Source organism: Mastomys coucha, unplaced genomic scaffold (assembly GCF_008632895.1).
Source record: "Mastomys coucha isolate ucsf_1 unplaced genomic scaffold, UCSF_Mcou_1 pScaffold22, whole genome shotgun sequence".
NCBI lineage: Eukaryota > Metazoa > Chordata > Mammalia > Rodentia > Muridae > Mastomys > Mastomys coucha.
The window spans coordinates 115318898-115343064 of NW_022196905.1; the positions used below are offsets into that span (position 1 = coordinate 115318898).

At 43.0% G+C, this 24167-nt stretch overlaps 1 protein-coding gene across 8 annotated transcripts in view; it reads left to right on the plus strand.

Moving 5' to 3' along the window:
* Atxn2 (ataxin 2) overlaps window positions 1-24167 on the plus strand; it is a 95660-nt gene that overhangs the window by 35558 nt on the left and 35935 nt on the right. For all 8 annotated transcript variants that reach the window (XM_031337724.1, XM_031337732.1, XM_031337729.1 and 5 more), the window contains exon 6: window positions 19557-19681. In XM_031337724.1, the coding sequence (XP_031193584.1) occupies window positions 19557-19681 (125 nt within the window). The remainder of the gene's footprint in view (window positions 1-19556; window positions 19682-24167) is intronic.

The window sequence follows — 24167 nt, forward strand, 5'->3', positions numbered from 1 at the left end:
CTCTGCCCAATACCCTTACTATTGTTTACATGTGCTAGGTAAACCCTACTACTGAGTCCCATGCCCAGCTCTGATGCTCTGTTGTTGGTTTTACTGTTTGCTTAGTTGTTCTTATCCCCTTCTTCCTCTACTCCCCATCCACCCACCCTACCCCCCTGCCCCAGAACCCCTAGACTGGGCCTCAACTGTGTAGTTCTGGCTATCCTAGAACTTACAGAGATCCACCTACCTTTGCCTTCAGAGTATTTAGATTAGAGGTGTGTGCACTATGCTCTGTGTTTGTTTTAAAGACAGGTCCTCTTGTAGTCAGGAATGGCCCGAAGGATAAAGCTTGTCTCTGCTTCTCAATACTGGCATCAGAGGTGTGTGCTAGCATCTCAGGTCCTGTGTCATATTAGGGATTAAATCCCAACCCATCTAAGAAAGGATACTTTACTGTGTATTAGTGGTTCAATTTTTCTTATGAAGACATGAGTATTGACATAATTTCAAGTAGTTTGTAGAAAACCAGGTATGGAGGGAGGAAGAGACAGAGTTAGGCATATCTGAGTTTGAGGCCAGTCTGGACCTCACAGTGACTTCCAGGACAGCCAGAGCTCCTCAGAGAAACCAAAAGAAAGGAAAAAAAAAGCCCCCCAGTGGAGTTCCTGATGATTGTGGGGCCCCTATGTGAGTTCTGGGTATTGAACCCAAGTCCTTTCATAGCCATTTCTCTTCTTATACATTGAACTCTCTTCCTCAGTGCTTATTTTTAAAAATAATTTTTATGGGACCTAGAGAGAAGGCTCAGTGGTTAAGAGCACTGGCTGCTCTTCCCAAATTCAATTCCCAGCAACCACGTGGTGGCTTACAACCATCTGTAATATGATGTGATGCCTTCTTCCTTCTTCTGGTGTGTCTGAAGACAGCTACAGTATACTCATATAAGTAAAATAAATAAATCTTTAAAAAATAATTTTAATGTGCATGGGTTTTTGGCTTGCATATATATGTCTGTATTGTGTGTGTGCTTGGAGCCCAAGGAGGCCAAACCCAGGGCAGTGGATACCCTGGAACTAGAGTTAGAGACAGTTGCTAGCTGCCATGTATGTGCTGTGATTTGAACAGGGGTCCTCAGGTAGAGCTGCTAGTGCTCTTAACTAAAGCATCTCTCCAGCCCCATATTCACCCATTTTTACAGATATCTGGAAGGTTTAGGAATATCCCAGTATTATGGGCTAATATGGTTTATGGACTGAATAAAAGTATCTTCGCTAAACTGAATCCCTTTTGTTCACACGTAGATAGAACAGGTCATGAGATTTCTTTTTTTTGTTTTGTTTTGTTTTTGTTTGTTTTTTCGAGACAGGGTTTCTCTGTATAGCCCAGGCTGTCCTGGAACTCACTCTGTAGACCAGGCTGGCCTCGAACTCAGAAATCCGCCTGCCTCTGCCTCCCAAGTGCTGGGATTAAAGGTGTGCGCCACCACCGCCTAGCAAGACCAGAGTGGCTTTGGAATAGCTTCTAAAGAGGAAGCTGGCCCTGAACTTCTGATCCTCCTGCCTCACTTTCCCAGGTGGTGAGAGGACAAGTTATTTTCATCAATCGTCGCTGTAAAGATCAGTACTTAATGGAAAGTTAGCTTTTTAAAAACTAAAATGTTTTAGGTTTGTTTTTATTTCTAAAGGATTTTTATACTTTTAGTTTTATTTATGTGTATTAGTGTTTGCCTGCATGTATGTATGTTTGTACACAGTATCCACAGAGGCCAGAGGAGGATGTTGGATCCCATGGAACTGGAAGTAGAGACTGTTAATAACCATGAGGTGGGTCCTGGAAAAGGACCCATCTCTCCAGCATTGCCGTCTTTTCTTACTAGGGTTCTGCTGCAAACAGATTGGGCGGGAGTGCTTGTTTTTTCTTTGTGTGCAGGCCAGATGATGTTCAGCCTTTAGTTGGTTTCTTTGTAGCTTTTCTGCTGTATTCAGCAGAGTATCTTCACAAGTGAGTTTAAGGGATGTTTGTCTTCACTCTCATTTCCTCTTAAGAGGAGTTTAGAGACCACAAAGGCTGATACTATGTGTCCAGCCCTTAGGTGGGTTCTTGGGATTCATACTCAGATCCTTGTGTGTACATGGGAAGTACATTACTCACTGAGCCGTCCTTCTAGCCCTAGAGCACCTTGCTGTATGTACTGTTTGCATGTGCTTGTGCACCTCTGTGTATGTGTGAGTCACAAGTAAATGTTGGATGAGTTTTGTCCCCCACCCCTCTTTGTTTTTTTCTTCTTTTTGTTTTTGTTTGTTTGTTTTTTGAGACAGAGTCTCTATGCCCTAGAACCTATGTAGATTGGGCTGGCCTGGAACTCAGAGGTCTGCTTGCCTCTACCTTCTGAATGCTGGGATTAAAGATCTGTGGTTTCCTCAGTCGTGTCCTATCTTATTTTTGGAACAGGGTTTCTTACTGAACCTGGAGCTCACTGATTGGCTAGAGTGGGTGGCCAGTGCATACCGGGGATGATTATGTCTGCATCCCTAGCACTGAGATGACAGTTGTGCAATATTTTGTGGGTCCTAGGATTCAAGCTCAGGTCCTCATGCTTTCTCTGCAACTGTGCCTGCCCCCACCCTCATTTTTTGCTATTTTGCATCTACTTTTAGAATGTGTGCTGCTTGTCTTGGAATGGGACTTGTGTCTCTTGCTTTGTTCTTTCCAGTGTACCTGTCTGATCTGCATTTTTTTTTTTGTTTTGTTTTCCCGATCTTCCCATTTCCCCCTCCAAAGGTCCTCTAACATGCTAACTGTCACCTGTCCCTGCCTGTTCCCAATCCCTAGTGATTAGTGATTTTCTGTTTGTATTGTGCCCTTTGTTTTGATGACCTCCCTGTGTGTTGGATTTATATGGCTTCTCTCTTGCTTGTCTCTCATGCTGCCACTTTACTGCTTTGTGCCTTTGTATGGTCTCAGCCAGTCCGGATAGCAGGTCAGCAGATGGACATAGTAGTATACAAAGTTGGATTGTAAACAGTACTGCGTTTCTTTATTCATGTGTTGGCTACAGCAGCTGTCCTGTCGAGCTGGAGGTCAGTCTTAATAACAGACAGCAGGCCTTGCATATACACCTCATCTGGCCTTTGACAGGGAAGCTTGCCAACCCTTAACCTAAGTTATTCTTCCTTCTGCATTGGGGCTATTTAGAGCTGATGTTTTAAAAAGAGTTACATGCTGTTCTGGTTTGGTGCAATAGCAGAACATGCTTTATGTCTAATCTCATATTCAGCACTGATGGTTGGCTCTAGTATTACATGTATCATCTCATTCAGCTTCTTATTTATGACCACTCCAATTGGAAGCAGCCCAAAGAATCACTTGGACTTACTTGATGCCACATTCAGTAAGAAGTAATGAGCAAGTGGTTTATTGGGAATGACCTCTGGAGTAACTACAATTATCTACCACTTAATCCTCCTCTGCAAATTTGATTTTCTTTTTTTCTGGCTTTGTGTAAGGAACAACTGAACCCACGTATCCATTTGTTTCCACAGCATTCCTACCCCTCCCTGATCTTTTATTTGACTTTTACTTATTTTAAGTGTGGTGTGTGTGTGTGTGTGTGTGTGTGTGTGTCTGTTGTATACTATATAGAGAGAAGAGGGTGACACCTGTGGGCTCTGGGTGTTGAGGTTGTTAGCCATGGGCTTTTATAACACTTGTTTCTGGACTCCACACTCTTCCTGCTACTGACTCCTTCAATTCTGTCTGCAAATTATTAAAGTCTCTTTTCCCTGAAAAGAGTACCTTCCCGCCTCCTTATTCATACAGTCCTACCTGAGGCTGTATGGAGGCTCTATTTACCAGGTCCTTTTGGGCTCTTTCAGATTCTCATGCCACATTTGAGGCTGTTCAGATTTACCAGTGCCTGCATCTCTTTCCTAAATACATCATCTCTTTTCTGACTCATTCCTGGCTTGTTTTCCCTCCTTTACTCTGCTTTCTTACATGCTTGTGCTCTCCTGGCCTCATGGCTTGTGTGAGCCCCCTCCCCAGTACCCATGCTACTACTCTTAGGCCAGGTTGGATGAGGGTGATGGTTTTCTCATTATAGTCTGAGGTCTTAAATCTGAGTAATGTCTTTATTTTTTATTTTATTTTTCTTAGACAAGACGTCACTCTGTAGCCCAGGTTGTCCATGAATTGCTGTGAACTTTGTAACTCTCTTGTCTGAGCCTCCTCAGTCATAGGACTACAGGCATGGGCCTCTATGTCTATCTCTCTGTTTGATTGATTGGTTTTGTTTGTTTGGCTTTTAATCTTTTAAAAATTCTCATTATCTACCAGTGTCTTGCTTGGCACATAGTGAATGGGCTCATAATGTCTTTGAATTCATGATATTTAATATCCTAAAACATTTTTGAAGAACTACAGTTCTATATGAAGACTAGGAAATTAGAGAGATGACTCAGTGACCTGTAGTACATGCTGGACTTCCACAAAGACCTCAGTCTGGAGTGTCCAGCTGTGTAGGCCAGCTCTGTAGGGTGAGACAGGAGGATTGTTAGAGCTTGGTGGCCTCCAGCCTTGTGGAGAAAATGCCAAGTCCTAGATGTAGGGAGGGACTCTGTGTCAGAAGAGTAGGCTGAGTAACAGGCTGAGAGATACTGTACTGCCTGCTGGCTGGTACAGGATGAGCGCCCCCTTACACGTGCTTGCACATGTACACCCCTAAAGTAAATGAAACTAGACAAAGGTAGTTACAAATGTCTTGCTGTATTCCTGTCACTCCGTGTATGGCTCTGGACAGTGTAGTGAGATCTAGGGATCTCTTTGGAGTTCTCTTGAGAACCTTTGTGAAGCTTCCTCACTCTATGGAACTACAGACAAACTTGTACATTTAACTACCACTCTAGACAAATACAGACACTTGTGTGGAAATAGTCACACAAATGGAAAACATTTGCTAAAGTTACTTTCAGATATTGAGAAAATACAGAACTTATCTTCTGTATTTTTCATAGGTATGCCCAGATGTTGTGTGACAGCCTTCTGGGGTGACGTAACACACATCAACAGACCATGGCAGTGACTATCACACCACTGTGAGGTTCATGGGCTAATGAGTTTCATTGGGGTTCCTAGTGGTGGGAAGTTACTTAAAAGGATTACGGGTAACTCAAAAAAGCAGCTCCACCCCAACATGGGTAATAACATGTGAATATTGCAACCCTGGAGCTTTCTGTGTAGCTTGCAGGCAGTTTTGCTTGTCAGTCTCCACCCTTAGCAACTTTTTACTTCTTTTTATACTGTCAGTAGGGCCCCCAGGAATCTCTCAAGTCCCCATCCCTGTTTCTCCCGCCATGTGTAACCATCACAATAAAGATTCTGTCTCTGAAGAGACACCATGACCATGGCAGCTTTTATAAAAGAAAGTAAACATTTAATTGGAGTTTGCTTATAGTTTCAGAAGTATCGTCTGTTATCATCATGGTGGGGAGCATGACAACACTCAGGCAGACCTGGATTGAGCCAGAGAAGTAGCTGAGAGTTATGCATTAGTATCCATTCACAACAGGTGAGGGCTGACACTAGGCCTGGCTTGTGAGGACCCCCTTTCCTCTGGAGGGATGTTGGCAGTGTAGCACCTGCTGTCTAACAGCAAGTTAGAGCATTAAAAAACAAGAAAGGAGTTTTGCTGGGCCTGGTAGTGCTTCCCTGTAATCCTACCCAGAAGGCGAAGCAGGAGGGTTAAGACTGCTATTTAGGGGCTGGAGAGATGGCTCGGTGGGTAAGAGCACCAACTACTCTTCCGAAGGCCCTGAGTTCAAATCCCAGCAACCACATGGTGGCTCACAACTACCAGTAATGAGATCCAACACCCTCTTCTGGTGCGTCTGAAGACAGCTACAGTGTACTTATTTATAATAATAAATAAATCTTTGGCCTGAGCAAGCAGGGTCTACTGGAGCAAGTGGGGCCAACTGGAGCGAGCAGAGGTCCTAAAAGTCAATTCCCAACAACCAGATGGAGGCTCACAACTATCTGTATAGGTACAGTGTGTACTCAATATACATGAAATAAATAAATCTTTTTTTTTTTTTTTTTTTTCTTTTTGAGACAGGGTTTCTCTGAGTTCCCTGGCTGTCCTGGAACTCACTCTGTAGACCAGGCTGGCCTAGAACTCAGAAATCCGCCTGCCTCTGCCTCCCAAGTGCTGGGATTAAAGGCATGCGCCACCACCGCCTGGCAGAATCTTTTTTTTTTTTTTTTTTTTTTTTTTTTTTTTTTTTTTAAAGGCTGCTTTTTAGTACTAGTAAAAGGTAGCCTGGTTGATATATATATATTTTATATTTTGTTTTTTAAAAAATTACATTTATCTATTATGTATGTGGGCCTGGGTGCTATGACATCTGTAGAGATGTCAGAAGACAGCATATGAGAACCAATTCTCTATTATGTAAGAGCCCTGCAGCAATAAAGATTATATTGTGTGGTGGCCGGTACCTTTAACCACTGAGCCATCTTTCTGGGTTGTGTGTCTCTGTCATCCCCATAGGCTGTCCCATATTCCAGGCTACTTGCCTTGTAGCCAAGGATGATCTTAGCTGAACTTCTGATCCTGACTCCAGTACCATGGACATTGCAGGGGTCCACTGCAACCACAGTCTGACTCAGTGCTGGGAGTCCAGGCGCGGGGTTTCTCTGTGAGAGACAGGACTTTGGTAGTTCAGTACTACCCACTTTACTTTCCCTGACTGGGTTCAGTGCCCAGCCTTGCAAAAAGCAATAATACTAAATAAATAAAAACATGATTAAAACAGATGTGGTAAAGTGAAGATTTTGCAATGGTTTGAATCAAAAATATTTAATATTGTAGTGTGTGGTCAGTTTTCAGTGATCTTAAGTATATTGATGTGGTGCTAAACTCTGCACTTCCATGTGTTAACAAAGAGAAGAGGAAAATGTTTTCTTCATAGCAACAGGGATTACATGCCTTCGCAGACATGAAAGTGCCGTATAGTTTATAGTTCAGTGTTTGTAGTGACAGAGAATAGAAAACCCCAGACAGACTCAATTCCTCTCTCAGTTTGCATATGTGCGGTAAAGACAAGGCTTTACATCTAGACAAGCATGTCATTGGCCAGCAGTATTGGATAGCGTTTTGGAGAGATTAGGTTTCTGTTTCCCATGAGCTCACACAGTGTAGTGTAAGGCAGCAGTGAGGTGCAGACGTGTGCTACAGCATACCTGGCAGATGAGTTCTTGGAGAGAGAAGAGCCTTATGGGCATGGGCTTGGTTGGTCGACATATTGGGAAGAGAGACCCTTAGTTAAGAATATCTTCCATCAGTTTGGCCCTTGGACATCTCTATGGGACATTTTTTTGATTGCTGCTTGGAGGAGGATCAATCCCTCTCTGGAGGTGCGACCTCTGGACAGGTGGCTGGGCTATGTAAGGGTAGCAGACTGTAAGCCCAGAAGCAAAGCGGCAAGTGGCATTCCACCAAGATGTCTGCCTCAAGCTCTTGCCTTGAATTCCTTCCTCTGCTTTTCTTTATGATCGTCTGTGATCTGTGGGAGGAACCAAGACACTTTGAAGTAGCAAATTGTATTTTTAAAGAAAACAGCGCTGGGCGGTGGTGGCGCACTCCTTTAATCCCAGCACTTGGGAGGCAGAGGCCGGCAGATTTCTGAGTTCGAGGCCAGCCTGGTCTACAGAGTGAGTTCCAGGACAGCCAGGACTACACAGAGAAACCCTGTCTCGAAGAAACAAAAAACAAACAAACAAAAAACAAAAAAAGAAAACAGCATGTTGGTGTTTGCTCTTCTTGCTCTTCATATTGATTCTTTCCAGACACTGTTTAAAATGGTTCCCACATCAAGTCCTAAAATGAATAATATGGGAGAAGATAAGATGGCTCAGTTGGTAAAGGCATACAGTACGAAGCCTGATGACCTGAGTTCAGTCCCTGAGACCTACATAGTAGAAAGAGAGATATGCTCTCGGGCATATATGTTCACCTGCTCCCACCTACAAATACATAATGTCCTATAGATAGCTTAGGGTTTATTTTATTTTATTGTAGATAAAATGACTTGGCTGGTGCCAGTTACTTTGCTTTGCTTTTGGTCATAAGCTTATAGGATCTTCTGTTCTTTAACCCTGTTAGGTGGCAGCTGCAGAAGGCCCCCTATTTCCTTAGCACACACTCCACGCGGTGCATCCTTAGCGCACATTGCCCACTTGGTGCACACGCTCCACGCGGTGCATCCTTAGGCTGCCTTTCCTGTGCTTGGTGTGCAGTGCTGCTACTGTTGAGCTATGCCTTTTTTAAAAAATATTTTTTATTTTTAGATTTATCATATATATGTATGTGTTCCTGTATGAGGCCCGTGTGGACTTTCCCAGAGCTAGAGTTAGAGGAGGTTGTGAAATTGACAGATGTGGCTGTGGGAACCGAACTCATGACCTCTGAGAGTGAATCACTTGCTCTTCACCACTGAACCATGCTCCCAGCTCTTGGTTCTGAACTTTGGAAGCTAGTATGCCAGACCAAGGTCTATGTCTCACCAATCCTTCCGGTTGCTTTTGTCCTAGAGCTCTTCGCTCTTAATTGTGTGATCACAACAAAAGAATAAATGTTGTTCTGGCCAATATTATTACGTTGTAATCTAAGAATCAAGGCATTTTCCTCATGGTTGTGAATGGATCTTGGCAAGAGAAGGACCCACAGTTTCTCCTCATGGGTTTTGGTTAGTTTCTTGTTGCTATGATGAACCTGATAGAAACAGTTTAGAGGGGGATTATTTAGCCTGACTCATGGTTTCAGAGCCTACAGAATGTGGTTCCTTGGTTCCATGAACTTCGAAGAACAGTAGGTTGTGTGATGGTTGAAGGCCTCACCTCTAGGAGGCAGAGGGAAAGCAAAAGGCACCAATTTGGGCAACATACAGGTCAAGAACATAAGCCCAGTAACCTACTATCTCTAAGCACCTCCAGGTAATGCCATCATACTGTAAATACAGCAAGGGGTTAACTGGAGGAGAGAGCCCTCAGGAGAGATCCCTCTCTGGAAATGGACTTTCAGAGCTGTACAGAGGTACTTACTAACCACAATGGTATTTCTTAATTTAGTCAGTTCATTATAGAGACAAACCATGGTGCTGTCAGAAGCTATCCCATTTGAATCTGCCCAGCTATAATCCTGTCTATTTCTGCATGACTAAATGTCACTTCCCCAGTATTCTTTGTATCTGCTACAACATTTGATTTCATGTGTTTATCATTTTAAGAAATTAGTCGTTTGAAGCTTGTTGTTTTGAAGTTTTCGTTTTGGGAACAGGTCTATGTTGTGTAGATTAGGGTAACCTAGGGCTCCAGTTCTTTCCCTGCCATCTGTCAGGTGCTGGGGTATTGTTCACTGCCATGCCCTACGATTAGTTAGCTTCTCTTTTTTCCCCTCTCTGCTCCCCTTCTCTTTTCTTTTTGAAATTATATATTATGTTATGTGTATGAGTACACTGTAGCTGTGTTCATACACACCAGAAGAGGGCATCATCCCATTACAGATGGTTGTGAGCCACCATGTGGTTGCTGGGAATTGAACTCAGGACTTGAGCCATCTCTCTAGCCCCTCTTTTTTGAGTTTTGATTTCTGTAGACAGCATTTCTCTGTGGCTTTCTTGGAACTCACTCCGTTGACCAAGCTGGCCTTGAGCTTGACCAGTTTTTTAATTAGATTTTTTGGCTTTAGGAGAAATTACACCCCCGGCCCCCAAAAAAGTCCCATTCACCTGTTTTTCTTTGGTTCTTTACCTGTGAAAGTTTAGCCTGTGAAGGTATTTATTCCTGTTCTTTTGTGGCTTGTATGCTTTTGGCTTTGTTTATGTGAGACAAGGTCTCATTATCTAGCCCTGGCTAGTCTTGAACATGCTATGTTGACCAGGCTGCCCTCAAACTCATAGAAGCCTATCTGCCTTTGCCTTTCTGCCTCCCAAGTGCTGAAATTAAAGGTATTTATCATTATACCTAGGTATTTTAGCTTATTTTATTTCATTTGATTTTGAGATAGGATCTGTGTGCAGTCTCAGCTGTCCTGGAACTCACTAAGTATATTAGACTAAAGAGCTTTATATATGCATATATGGTTTATTTGTGTGACTGCTACATGTGTGGGTTTCTATGGAGACCAGAAGAGAGCATTGGCTCCTCTGGAGCTGAAGTTACAAGAGGTTGGATGGGTCGGTCGGTTGGTCTTTTCTTTCTCCCCCCCTTCCTTCCTTCCTTCCTTCCTTCCTTCCTTCCTTCCTTCCTTCCTTCTTTCTTTCTTTCTCTCTCTTTCCTTTCTTCCTTTCTTTCTCTCTCTCTCTCTCTCTCTCTCTCTCTCTCTCTTTCTCTCTCTCTCTCTCTTTCTTTCTTTCTTGACAGGGTTTCTCTGTGTAGCCTTGGCTATCCTGGAACTCACTCTGTAGACTAGGCTGACCTCTAACTTAGACATCCGCTTGCCTCTGCCTCCCAAGTGCTGGGATTAAAGGCCTGCTCCACCACTACCCAGCCTGTGTGTATCTTTATGGGTGCTTGGGATCTGAACTCAGTGTTTTGGAAGAGAAACATAACCTGCTGAGCCTCACTCTCAAGCCCTGGAACTTATTGAGCTTATGGCAGATTTGAACTTAATTGTTGATGTGTGGATATGTCACATCAAGCATCATCTGTTATAGAGACTGTTCTCCTAGGAAAGTATCTTAGTGCCTTTCCTTAAAGTGAGGCTAACACAGATGTCAAGATGTGTGAAAGCTGAGAAGGCTGAGTGATTAAGAGCACCTACTTATCTTGCAGAAAATCCAGATCTATTCCCAGTATTCAGATGGGGTTCATACCTCTTTAACTCCAGTTCCAGGGGAACTGATGTCCACTCCTGGGCTCTGCGGGCACTGTAAGCGTACATGAGGGCAAAACACTCAAACATATAAAATAAAAATCTTTTAAAAATTCTTTTATGAATTTCCGATTATACTTTGTTGTATAATCTGGTCCTATTCAGAGCTGTGGTGCTTTGTTACTGTGCCAGTGCAGTAAGTTGAATTTAAACTTTTTATGGATTTACTTTACATGAATGAGTTTGCCTGCATGTGCATATCTTGTGTTCTTGAGGTCAGAAGAGTGCATTGATAATCAGGAACTAGATACAGATGGCTGTCTCTGTGTGGGTGCAGGGACTTGACCTGAGGTCCTCTGAAGAGAAACAAGTACTATTCTTCAAAATAGATATTCACAAACTTTTTGGGGGGGGGCAGGGGATAGGGTCTCACTGTGTAGCTCTGGCCAGCCTTGAATTGAAAGACATCCCACCAAAACCACCCCATAAAGGCATGTGGCTTCCACACCTGGCAAGGATTTCATATTATGCTCTTTAGGACATTTATAGATAGACTTCTTGTCAGTGTTCTTTCCTGTTACTTTCCAGCCTTGATGGCCTTCTTGAGCTGATCTCATTTGCCCTATTTATCCTTGGGGTTTGCTTTCAACAAAAAGCCCATATACTTCAGAGAGTGATAGACATGCTTTCGAAACCAAATTAAACCTTTCCTCTTCAGATTCTGAGCTTTTTTGCTTATGTTGCTGTCACATGAGTTGCTCTTCAGCTGGACATTTTATTATTAGTTTGCTGGGTTGCAGTTGATGCAGTTGACATGGTTTCTGGGGGCTGAGGAGAATGAGGGTTTCCTGGAGCCCCAGACAGCTCTTTCTCGCAACTCCTGGGACACCTAAGGAGATGGTTGGAGAAGCCATGCTCTGCTGTCCTAGGCTAAAACAGTTTTCTGATTCCAGAAATAAAGATGTGTCCTTCTTTAGTCCTTATTTCATAATTATTCCTTCAGGTGATTTCTTAATCCTTGGAACCAAACCAGTAGCAGTCATTTATTATTTTTTTTATAGGCATATCGATGCAGACAAAGATTGTATTTTGTTTACCATTCAGTTCTGGGAAACATAAGAAATCTAAAAATGTTATTTTTGAGTAGCATATATTTTTGTGGTAGCAGATCATTTCTAGTCATCTTGATGACTTTTTAAAAGGACTTACTTAATGTTTTGATTTATATGTATATGTTTTTGCTTGCATGCCTCTATATACAGCACGTACGTGGCTAGTACCCATAGAGGCCAGGAGGAGGTGTTTAGATACTCTAGAACTGAAGTGAATAGAAGGTTGTGACCTGTCTCATGAGTAATGGGGATCAAACCCACATCCCCTGCAAGAACAGCACATGTTCTTAACTGCTGAGCTGCCTCTCCATCCCTCATAATACACTTTAGACAATAAAAACAAACTCTAAAGCATTATATTTGAGAAGTAAGCCCAGCACAGGTAATTCTTTCTTTACTGAGAAGCATTATAGCATAAATATGGTGTACATAGCTATTTGAGGGTTAAACTTTTCCTTAGTGTATATATGTGTGCACATGTGTGTGTGTGTAACTTTTGAACTACAACTCTACATTCGGTGCATCCACTATAAAGCAATGCATGAAAGTAACCTAGGTGCTTCTTCATTTGGAGTCCTAAGATTACAAGATCCCATCAAGATCATTCATATACAACCCCTTCTAGAGCATGCTGGGGAAATGACCGTTTTGCACCGGTGGGTTAGACAGCCCCTGTAGGTGTCAGTATTCTGGAGGTAGTTAGATGTGATTCTCTGAAAATGTAGTATCCTATTATATTATGGTTGAAAGTTTATTGTCTTTGACTTTCTGTTTAAACTTGGTATTTGGGGTGGTACCTGTCCTGCTCCTCAGAAAGTTTTGACACATTGGTGTCCCCAGTATTGTTTGTTAGGGTGACATCACTATCTGTTAGTGAATCCAGGTGGACATTAAGAGTTTCCATAAACTAGGCAGTGGTGGTGCATGCCTTTAATCCCAGCACTTGGCAGGCAGAGGCAGGCGGATTTCTGAGTTTGAGGCCAGCTTGGTCTACAGAGTGAGTTCCAGGACAGCCAGGGCTACACAGAGAAACCCTGTCTCTAAAAACAAAACAAAACTAACAAACAAACAAAAAAATCAATGTACTAATGGAAACTTTGTTGGTTTTTCGAGACAGGGTTTCTCCATGTAGTCCTGGCTGGCCTAGAACTCAGAAATCCACCTGCCTCTGCCTCCCAAATGCTGGGATTAAAGGTGTGTGCCACCACTGCCCTGGCTTGCAATGATCTTTAAAGATGAGCTGGAACTCAGTTTTGTTCCCAGAAAGGTCTGGCTTCCTGTCCCACCTAGCCTCAATGAGAGTCAAAGATAGCCTGGGGCTTGGTTTTATTTCGATACCATAGTTCATTCTGTTTCTCTGTTTTAAAGTTTCCAGTTGAAGGAACAACTGTTGACGATGATGGGGCTTCTCAGAGCCTTGCATTTTGTGGCTTTGTATTTGATGATTTCTACAGTATGTAAAACAAACCGTTTCTTGATATTTAACCAGGTAAATAGTAAATGTGTTTTGTTCAGTGGACATAGTCATTCAGAATGGATGATATTTGCTATTGGGTTTTTTTGCTTGTTTGTTTTTTGTTTTTTTGTTTTCTCACCCAGACAAAACAGGTGCTGTTGCACTGTGTTGGCATGCAGAACAGAGCTGTGTATTTCTGGCATGCACTGTGTTGTGGGGAGGGACTTGATGGATTAGATATAAGTTTTCAGGGACATGCGTGGCAGAGATCGGTTTTGTTTCCAGCAGAGGAGTATCTCACTAGGCACATTACCCTTCAGTATCTTGTGTAGCAGCTTACCTAGGACCACAGCCATCATAATCCTCATGGCACTGTTCTTCTGTTCTCCTGCTGCCCTCCTATGTTTCTTTTCTTGGTTGTTTTTGTTTTATTTTTAAAGATGTATTTGATTATTTTGTGTAATGAATTAATTAGTTAATTTATTGTATGTGAGTACACTGTACCTGTACATACCAGAAGAAGGCATCAGATCCCATTACAGATGGTTGTGAGCCACCATGTGGTTCAGAACACTCCAGAAGAGCAGTCAGTGCTCTTAACTGCTAAGCTATGTCTCTAGCCCCAAAGTTAACCCATAAACCCCACCCGTCCAAGGACCAGGTAACTTCCTAGAATTCTGGGGATTGTACCAGAGCCACATGGAAAAGTATGGTGGCCATATGGTTTGTCCTTTAAAGTCCGTACAACACATATCTCAGGGCCACTCAACTGGGAATTCTAAGGAGTGATCCTGATCAAAGGCATTCCTGGTCAGTATTTAAATAAAGCTTGCTTTAAATTTGGCTCAAAAGTATGGAACTGGTTTTCCTTTTTTGAATCTCAGCATTAACATTTGGAGACCACAGTGAGATAAGAAAGACTTTTCCGACAGGCAGTGGAAAAAAAAAAAAAGAAAAAAAAAGAAAGACCTTACCACCCCAAATTCTGGAGCTAGGGTTTTCACTCTGGCTCTGCCCTGTGCAGCCCTCCCCTTGCCTCCTCACCCATTAATGGCCATGCTGGGAAAAATGAAATAGCAAGCATTTTTTATGGTTTAAGTCATAGAAACCTTTTTAGCTAGTTTCCTGTGACAATTTTCTGCTTGATTTTTGGATTCTGGGAACGGGGAGGACCTGACAAGCTCTGTGTACTCTATCACCTCCACCCCACTTTAGGGCAAAGGGAGACATCCTACGACAGTTTGTGTGGCCTTGGCTGTTCTGGAATTAGCTTTGTAGACCAGGTTGGCCTCAAACTCAGAGATTTTGCCTGCCTCTGCCTCCATCTCTTGAGTGCTGGTATCACCATCATGTGCCACCACATCCTGGCTTTATTTTAAATTATGTATATGTGTGGTATGTGGACATGCTCAAGAGTGCCATGTAGACCATTCAGTGTGGGATCCGCTATAGCTGGAGTTAACAGATGGTTGTAAACAATCTATCCAACATTGGTGTTGGGAATTATGTTTGGGTTATGTGGAAGAGCAGTATGTGCTGCTGTTAACTGCTTGAGGCATCTCTCTCTAGTCCCTTGAAGATTTGTTTGTTTGAGGGACAAGATTTTACTTATCACAGGCAGGCTTGGAGATTTTTATGTAGCTGAACATGACTTTTAACTTCTGTTCCTCCTGTTCTCCCCAGTTAGTTACATACTGGGGATGGCAGGCATTGTGCCATTGTGCCCAGTGTGCTTTAGTATTTTGAAACAGAAAAGAGGGGTCGTTTGTATGTCATTACACTTGCCTGTGAACTGTGTATACTTGTGATGCAGGGGCTTGAAAATAGAGCCTTGTGTATAACAGCCCCCCAGCTGTCCCCATTCCTGTCTATTCTATTCAAGCTGGTCCTCCTTCAGTTTCAGCCCTTTGCTGTTTCTGATTAACCAGGCATGGTGGCACGTGCTTATAATCTGAGCATTGGCATGTTGAGGCAGGAGAATTGCCATATATTACAGCTTAGTCTAGGTCACATACTGAGTTTGAGGTCATTCTAGGCTGTTACAGAATGAGCTCCAATCTTAAGAGCAAACTCAGCTGGATGATAGTAGCACATCCATTAATCCCAGCACTTAGGAGACAAGAGGCAGTCAGATCTCTGAGTTCAAGGCCAGCCTGGTCTACAAATAAAGTTACAGGCTACCCAGAGAAACCCTATTTCTAGAGAGAGGAAAAAACATCCCAAAACACATTCCTGGTTCTATGTGAGCACTAGTGCATGAATTCCCTTTCTTTATGCATGTAGTAGGGGAAATGAAGCAGGCTGAATAAAAATGCCCTCCTAATGAAACCTGCAGTGCAGACAGCAACGGGAACCTGATTCTAGGAATTCTTCTGGCCTACTCATTCCCCTCGAGCTATTTCCTAAATAGGCTGCTGTCTTGTCCTGCTCAGGATCAGAACACAAAATAGTAAGGCAAAAGTTTGTGGGTTGGTTTTTATGTTTGGTCCCTCTCCCTACACCCACAGTGATACTTTTGTGTAACATGAAATACTAAAAAATGCAATCTATGATACTTCAACTAGCCCTGGCAGGCCTTGTTCTCATCTTTGGCCAACTCTCTGAACTAGAGCTCTGAAATCTTACCACTGAACTCTAAGATCCCACTGGTGGGTCACTACCACGCCAGCTCTACTCTTCCAAATTCCCACAGCCTTTTGGGTTATACTTCTTGCAAACCCACGCTTTGATGCTGTACCTTCTCTCTGGAACCCAGTTGAGTCACCATGTGAAGAAAACACCACACAAACTTAGTTCAGGATCAACAGGTAATTCAACTGCTGGGCACAACAACTAGAATCCTAATCTTGTAAGCCATATTCAATCTAAATCCTCCGAATGAGGGGCCACTTGTAGCTACATCGTGTCCTCCCACTGTCCTGTCCAAAAGCCTGTCTTTCTTTCTCCTGCCTCTTCTTTTCCTCCCTCTAACCTGGAAGTCCTGCCTACTTGCCCAGTGATTGGTTTCTTTATTCATTAGAAGGGTCACATGAAGTCCTAGATTTGTGATTCACTCCTTCTCCTAGGTAGCCCCTCTTGGAGATGCTGAATTAACATCAAAATACAAACAGCACCAGGGCTATCCACCACACTTGAGAGGAGCTTTTGGTTCATCCCTACACCTGCCTGAGATGTTATACACTCCCCCCCCCCACAATAACAAGAAAAGGTCCAATATACATCTATATTCCCTAAGTCCGAAAATGGATAATCTCAGAGTTGTAGGCTGCTGTACCAGACTGTTTATGTGACAAAGTTCTATCTCCAAAAAAGGAATATAATTTGTGTGATTGTGAGACAGTCTTCTATCTATGCTTTTTGTTACCGCCCAGCAGAAACGTTAAAGAGAGGGTTATTCTGGGAAATGGAGTTAGAAGGAAAAGCAACGGTAAGAGAGAGTTTGGGAGAAAATAGGGTGGCCAAAGTTATACCTGTCCACGTGGAAGGTTTAAAAAAAATTAGACGGGAGTCGTGATCACTCAGCCATCTTCAATTTAATCCTCTGTCTGTTACCAGCCATCAGGTAGAATAGGTGAGGTAAACCCCTCCCACAAGTTTGTCAACATGCCAGCCCAATCAGCGGCTTCTTTTTGTCTCTGTAGAGGTGGTACTTCTGATGTAACTAGAACCAGGAACGAGGCGTGGTAAATAGCAGGAGGTGGGCAGAGAGGTGAGGTTATGAGAGGCAGGCCTCAAGCCAGGAGGGTTACAATTCCTCCCTTTTATTGAGTCTTCTTTTTCTTTGTTCCTTTTTCTTTTTTCTCTTTGTTTTTTGTTTTGTTGTTGTTTGTTTGTTTTTCGAGACAGGGTTCCTCTGTGTAGCCCTGGCTGTCCTGGAACTTATTCAAACTCAGAAATCCGCCTGCCTCTGCTCTGCTTCCCAAGTGCTGGGATTAAAGGTGTGCACCACTACTGGCCCGCTTAGTTTTTTTCTGTCTATGTCTCAGAGGCACTCTCTCTCTCCCTGTCCTCCCCCCCCCCCCCCCCCCCCGTTTCTATTATATTCACTATTCTATATATTCACTATTGCATATATTGTACAATAGTGAACCTCCTACCTAAGCCTCCCAGTTTTGGGGGACTCAGCTCCCAGCTTTGAGTTTTAACTTCCCAAATGAGAATGTTAGTTATTTTATGCTGTTTGTATATATGTAGATGTTTTATTCACTTAAATTCATGTGTTTGAAAAAACTGGTGGTTAACATGTTAACAGGATTTTGTTTTTGAATGGTGTTGCAGCTTTTGCATAGAGGAGACTATGACTGGTTCTAAGTGCCCTGTAATCTACTTTTGTGTTTTTAGTTTTGTTAAAGAAATCTCAGGATCCTAACTAATATTTATTTGCTATTATTGTTGGAGTCTCTCTTCTTCCTGAAAGTATATATGAGTAAATCAATTTTTTTCAATTAGACATCACTTTCTTTTTTTTAAAATTTATTTATTTCATGTATATGAGTACAGTGTAGCTGTCTTCAGACACACACAAAGAGGGCATCAGATCCCAGCCCCCTGTGCAAACCTTTTAAAAATTAATTTATGGGCTAGAGAGATGGCTCAGCAGTTGAGAGCACTGACTGCTCTTCCAGAGGTCCTGAGTTCAGTTCCCAGCAACCACATGGTGGCTCACAACCATCTGTAATGGGATCTGATGCCTTCTTCAGATCTCCTTTATTGGAGTTACAGGTGGTTGTGAGTCTCCCAGTGCAGGTGCTGAGAACTGAACCCGCATCTTCTAAAAGAGCAGAACCATCTCTCCAGCTCCATTAATTAATTTTTACCAATAGTTGATAGAGCTATCAGATGATGTAGGGTAGGGTTTGAGTCAAGCTAGCAGGAAGTAATGAGACTATTTGTAGTTTTCAGTTGGTGGGGTGTTGGGAGATGAGCAGCATCTTGAGCCCTGCAAAAAGCTTTGTCCCAAGTACAGTTCCCTTCACTGTTGCTCTGAGGGCTCCCTGTGTGCAATCTTGGTCCTTATAATTGATAGTAGCAGGAGATGTCTGCTGGTGAGGTAGGCAGTTTGTATGCATGCTGCACATCCATATGTTTGCCCCTCATTTGAGAAGACAGGTGGTTAGGGCTAGCTAGCTGTGCAGTGTTCTGCTTAAAACTTTCCACCCACATGTCTTACTTTGGTAATACCTTGATCCTTGGGGATACTAATAAGTAGCAGTGCCAGATGAAACCCCTTGAGTAGTCATTTTTGTGGAATAATTGTATATGTCAATGGTATTTTATTCTCCTGCTCTTTGCAGTAACTTGTAGTAAGAGTCAGGGCAAAAGAGTTTGGGAGCTTATGGTCTCTGGCAGAGCAGGTCAGAAACATGGCTGTGTTAGATGTGTGACCATGAGCATTCCTGATGCTGTTTAGCTCTTTAACTCCCAGCTGTAGAGTATAAGATCAGCTGAGCATGTAAGTGCCAAACATTTTCATAAGCTAGACTCTTCAAGGGATATTACAAGGAGTGGGATTGGGTGCATGTCAGTGAGTCTAGGCTACTAGAAGTACCTATGAGGCTGCTAGAGACCGCAGCACTGCAGAATCTAAACAGCTTCTTTTTTGGTTTTGTGAGACAAGGTTTCTGTGTGTAGCTCTGGCTGTCCTAGAACTTGCTCTATAGACCAGGCCGGCCTTGAACTAAGAGATCTGCCAGCTTCTGCCTCTTGAGTGCTGGGACTAAAGGTGTGAGACACCACTGCCCTGCTTGAATCTGAACTTCTTAAGGTGGTATTAAGAAAATGTTTTGGAAAGGGACAGATCACTTAGGAATGAATGCCTGTATTGTCCAGAGATAAGTCTGGATACTGAGCCCTGCACAGAGACCTAAGCTTAGAAAGGTAAAACCATTCTGCCCAGTCACATGTGGCGGGCACTTGCTAGCTATCCCAGCAGTGGGAAGGGACATGCAGGAAGGAGTGCTGCAAGTTCAAGGCTAGCCTGGGCTACATAGTAAGACACTGTCTCAACCCCAAACAAGACAACTGATGTATTGGGCTGTAGATCCTTAGTCTCACCTATTGTTGTTCTTCACAGATGCTGACAACTGATGTATTGGGCTACAGGTCCTTAGTCTCACCTACCTGTTGTTCTTCACAGATGCTTTTACTGACTCTGCTCTCAGTGCTAAGGTGAATGGCGAGCACAAGGAGAAGGATTTGGAGCCCTGGGATGCAGGGGAGCTCACAGCCAGCGAGGAGCTGGAGGCTCTGGAGAATGATGTGGTGAGTGCCCTCTGCGACTGCTCAGTGTGCTCTGCACACCCCAGCTCTCAATGTAAAGATGTTTCTGCCATAGGGAACACATGGAGAGCAGCACTTTCTCTGGGCAGTTGGTAAAGAGTGAGAGAAGAAAAGAATTTCTCCTTGATTGGAAGTTTGAGTACTCGTAAATTGCTTCTTTGTGATGATCAGTTTACTTCTGGAAACTGACAGTTAAAGATGGTGAAAGACCCCCGTGTGGAGACCCCCACTCAAATCTTGGAAGGACGTGCACCCAAGGAAACACGAGAGACTGTCTTGATGTAAACACAAGAGGCAGTTTAATTTCGGAGCTCCGGGTCGACACGTATCTCATTACAAGAGACAGAGGAATCGACCCCGAGGCTCAGGGGTTAGGGGTTTATATATTGGAAAAAGGTCTGGGGAACAAAGGAATCAGCATAGCTATACATGATTGGCTAGTTCAAATATCAGCTATAGTACGTGCAGATCAGAGCGGGAGTTCCTAAGGGTGGTGCTAATCTGAGTCAACAGAGCATCTGGCTGACCTCAAACCATATCTAAGAGGACTAGATGGTCCATTACTCAGTTGAGTCGTTTGCCCAGACATGTCCTTGCATGTTTTTTCTTATTTTTATGGTTTATCTCTTCTTGGCCTGCTAGTTCCCAGGATGTTTAACAGCTTGCTTGCTTTTGTTCGGGCCTATTTGGAATTTCCTTATTAGCCAGCACAGGCCTCAAACTTAATTTTCCTCTCAATGGCAGACTGTTTTGTTTTGAATACCAGCAAAATAAGCAGCCTAAAGCAGGCACTATTTGATTGTATGTTGACTTCTGTAGAAATGAGGTCAGGCTTGCCTTTCTGTTTGAGGAAGAGTTATCATTAAGATAATTTCAGGTTGGGTGTGTCAACTGTGATGTCAGCACTCAGTGGTAGAAGAAGAAGGGTTAAGAGTTCAAGATCGGGGCTGTGGAGATGGCTCAGCGAGTAAGAACACTGACTGCTCTTCCGAAGGTCCTGAGTTCGGATCCCAGCAACCACATGGTGGCTCACAACCACCTGTAATGAGATTGGACGCCCTCGTCTGGTGCGTCTGAAGACAGCTACTCCAGAGCGGTAGTGAGCAGAGCAGGAGCAAGCAGAGGTCCAGAGTTCAATTCCCAGCAGCCACATGATGGCTCACGGCCATCTGTACAGCTACAGTGTACTCATACACATACAGTAAATAAACAGATAAACAAACAAATAAATAAATTAAAAAAAAAAAGAGTTCAAGATCAAAGCTGGAGGTGGTGGACAGAGTGAGTTACAGGACAGCCAAGGCTACACAGAGAAACCCTGTCTCGAAAAACCAAAACCAAAACAAAACAAAAAAAAGAGTTCAAGATCAGCCTCCACTAAAGAGAAACAAAACAACAACAACCACTCTAAGTCAGCTAGGTGCTGTGTTACCTGCCTTTAATACCAGGAGACAGAGACAGACAGGTCTACATAGCAACTTTGAGTCCACAGTCATAAAAGATAAATACTGGGTTGGTGAGATGGCTCAGCGGGTAAGAGCACTGACTGCTCTTCTGAAGGTCCTGAGTTCAAATCCCAGCAACCACATGGTGGCTCACAGCCACCTGCAGTGAGAACTGATGCCCTCTCCTGGTGCATCTGAAGTCAACTACAGTGTACTTATGTATAATAATAAATAAATCTTTGGGGACTCAAGCAGGGACTGAGCAAGCGGAGTTGACTGTAGCAACCAGGACTACCCTGTGAGACCCTGTCTTTTGTTTGTTTTTGTTTTTAAGACTTTATTTATATTATTTATTTTATGTATGTGAGTACAATGGCTGTCTTCAGACACATCAGAAGAGGGCATCACAGACTCCATTACAGATGGTTGTGAGCCACCATGTGGTTCCTGGGAATTAAACTCAGGATCTCTGGAAAGGTAGTCAGTGCCCTTACCACTGAGCCATCTCTCTAGCCCCCTGTTTTTGTTTTGTTTCGAGACAGGGTTTCTCTGTATAACCCTGGCTGTCCTGGCTGTCTGTAGACCACAATGGCCTCAAACTCAGATCCACCTGTCTCTACCTCCCAAATACTGAGATTAAAGGTGTTGGTTACCACCTCCTGGCCTGAGACCCTGTCTTTTTTTTTTGTTGTTGTTGTTTTAAGGGAAATATATAAGTTTAAAATAGAAAAGAATTTATCTTAGTTCTAATCTATATCTATAGTACATGTAAAATAATTATGTCATATATGCAACTTTATTTCTATTAGTAGGTTCCCATCAGAAAAGCATAATGTTAATACTTAATAGAAATTTATGTACCTACCCAAACCAATATTCAAATAGGAAAGATACCTTATATATTTAGCAGAAAAAGCAAGCTGCAGAATAACAGTACTATATTTAAGTTTTAAAAATACATTGTATGTCTCTGTGTGTGTGAGTGTGTGTGTATGCAAGGGGGGGAGGGCGGGAGGGAGGGAGGGAGAGAGAGAGAGAGAGAAAGAGAGAGAGAGAGAAAGAGAGAGAGAAAGAAATTGAGTTTATGTGCACCATGAAATGAAGACCAGAGATAGCCTCGGTTACAGGGAGTTGAGCTCTGCCATGCAGGTGCTGCTGCACATGCTTTTTAGAGAGTTCTAAGACACATTTTTGTTGTTGTTTTGTTGTTGTTGGTGGTGGTGGTAGTGGTGGTTTTTTGTTTGTTTGCTTGTTTTGAAACAGGTTTTTCTCTGTAGACCTGGCTATTTGAACTCAGATCTGCCTGCCTCTACCTTGTGAGTACTGGGGTTAAAGGCCTGTACCACCATTGCAAGCTCTGTAGTAACAGCTCTTAACTTGGAACCATTGGCTTAAGCCCGTGAAACTCCTAATAGTGGTTATTTCTATGCCCTGGAACTTGAAATCATTAGTTTTGGTGGATATTTTTAGATTTGGTAGATATTTTCCTGTTGAGTGTGATGGATCACTCAAATTACTGAAGTTACAATCTTCCAATTAAAAAATATGTATTTATATGTGTGTTTATTGAGAGTGAGAGTGTATATGTATCATGGCTTGCATGTGGAGTCTGAGGACAGCTTGTGGGAGTTGCCGCTATTCTTCCACCATGTCCTCTAGAAAAGTAGTATGTTTTCTTGACTACTGAGCCATCAACCTGTTGGGCTTTCACAGGAGAGTTGGATGTGAGATTTGCTGGGGTCCAGGAGTTGCCTCACAAACTACATGAACACTGATCTCAGTCAGACAGGGATAGTTTATTGAGCATTTGCCCAGGACTGATGGATGAGGGCTACAGACCAGACTCTGGAGCCGGCTGTGATAGTGAGTCGGATCCTGTAGGGCTTTCAAGTCTGAATTTACAAACATCTGTGCTAGGGTGTTCCACCAGTCAGGATTCAGGGATAGGGCATGTTCCTTAGGAACATGTCTTTGTTGTACATTTACCCTGCTTCCATTGGTTTGGGGTATTCAACAGTGCCTTGCCCAACATTCATGTCTTAAGTTGCCAATTAGAATGTCAGTTACCCATGTATATACCTCTTTCTGGCAAGTAGGATGTCAATTCAGGGTTAGGGGGGTCTTGGGAACTTAAACTTTACTTAACCCCTACTCAAAATGGAAGTCTTCTTCTAAAAAGCTTCTTATATTGGTACAGGTGTTTCTCTTATGTTGGCATCCGTCCAAGGGGCTGCTTATAAAAGCAAAATCCAAAAAAGCTTATACATAGGTGTAGGAAGTGCTGCTTGGCAGTTGGTTTGGGTCCAAGCTTATTGTGGCTAACTATACAAAGCAGTTCTACTGACTTCTGTTCTGATTGGTATCCAAGAACGCCAAAGCACGGTAGTTAATGGAGTCTGCAATCAACTAGAGCATGGGAAAGTTTCCTTATGACATTCATTAGTCACAGCACAAAATGGCACACTAGAAAGGTAACAGCTACCTGCCTTAACAAGAGTGATTGGCACCGAAGACTCTGGCTGTATTTTCCTTGTTTTTTTTGTTTGACGAGAACAGCCCATGTTTTGAGAGTGGCAGTTTATTCCTTAACTGATGAAGGGGAACAGTACTGAAGTTGGAAGTTAGGACAATGGAACCCATAGCTTAGCAAGTATGACATCCCATGGCTTTATGCTGCCCTTCCTCACCTGCCTAGGGGAGGGGAAAGGGAGAGGAAGGGTTTCGTTCTGGCATGGAAATCTAGTAGAAAAAGTTTGACTCTGCTTGTGGGGAAGGCTATTAGGACAGATGAAAGAGACCTCTGACTCAGAGGCCCTGGGTCTCTGACAACTCATGTAATCCCCCACTGATTTAAAGGAAGGATGGCATGTATAAGAGAAAGGCTCTTCCTAAAGAATTTTTTTTTTGTTTGTTTGTTTGTTTGATATAGGGTTTTTTCTTTCCCTTCCTCCCTCCCTCTCTTTCTTTCTTCCTTCCTTTCTTCCTTCCTTCCTTTCTTTCTTTCTTTCTTTCTTTCTTTCTTT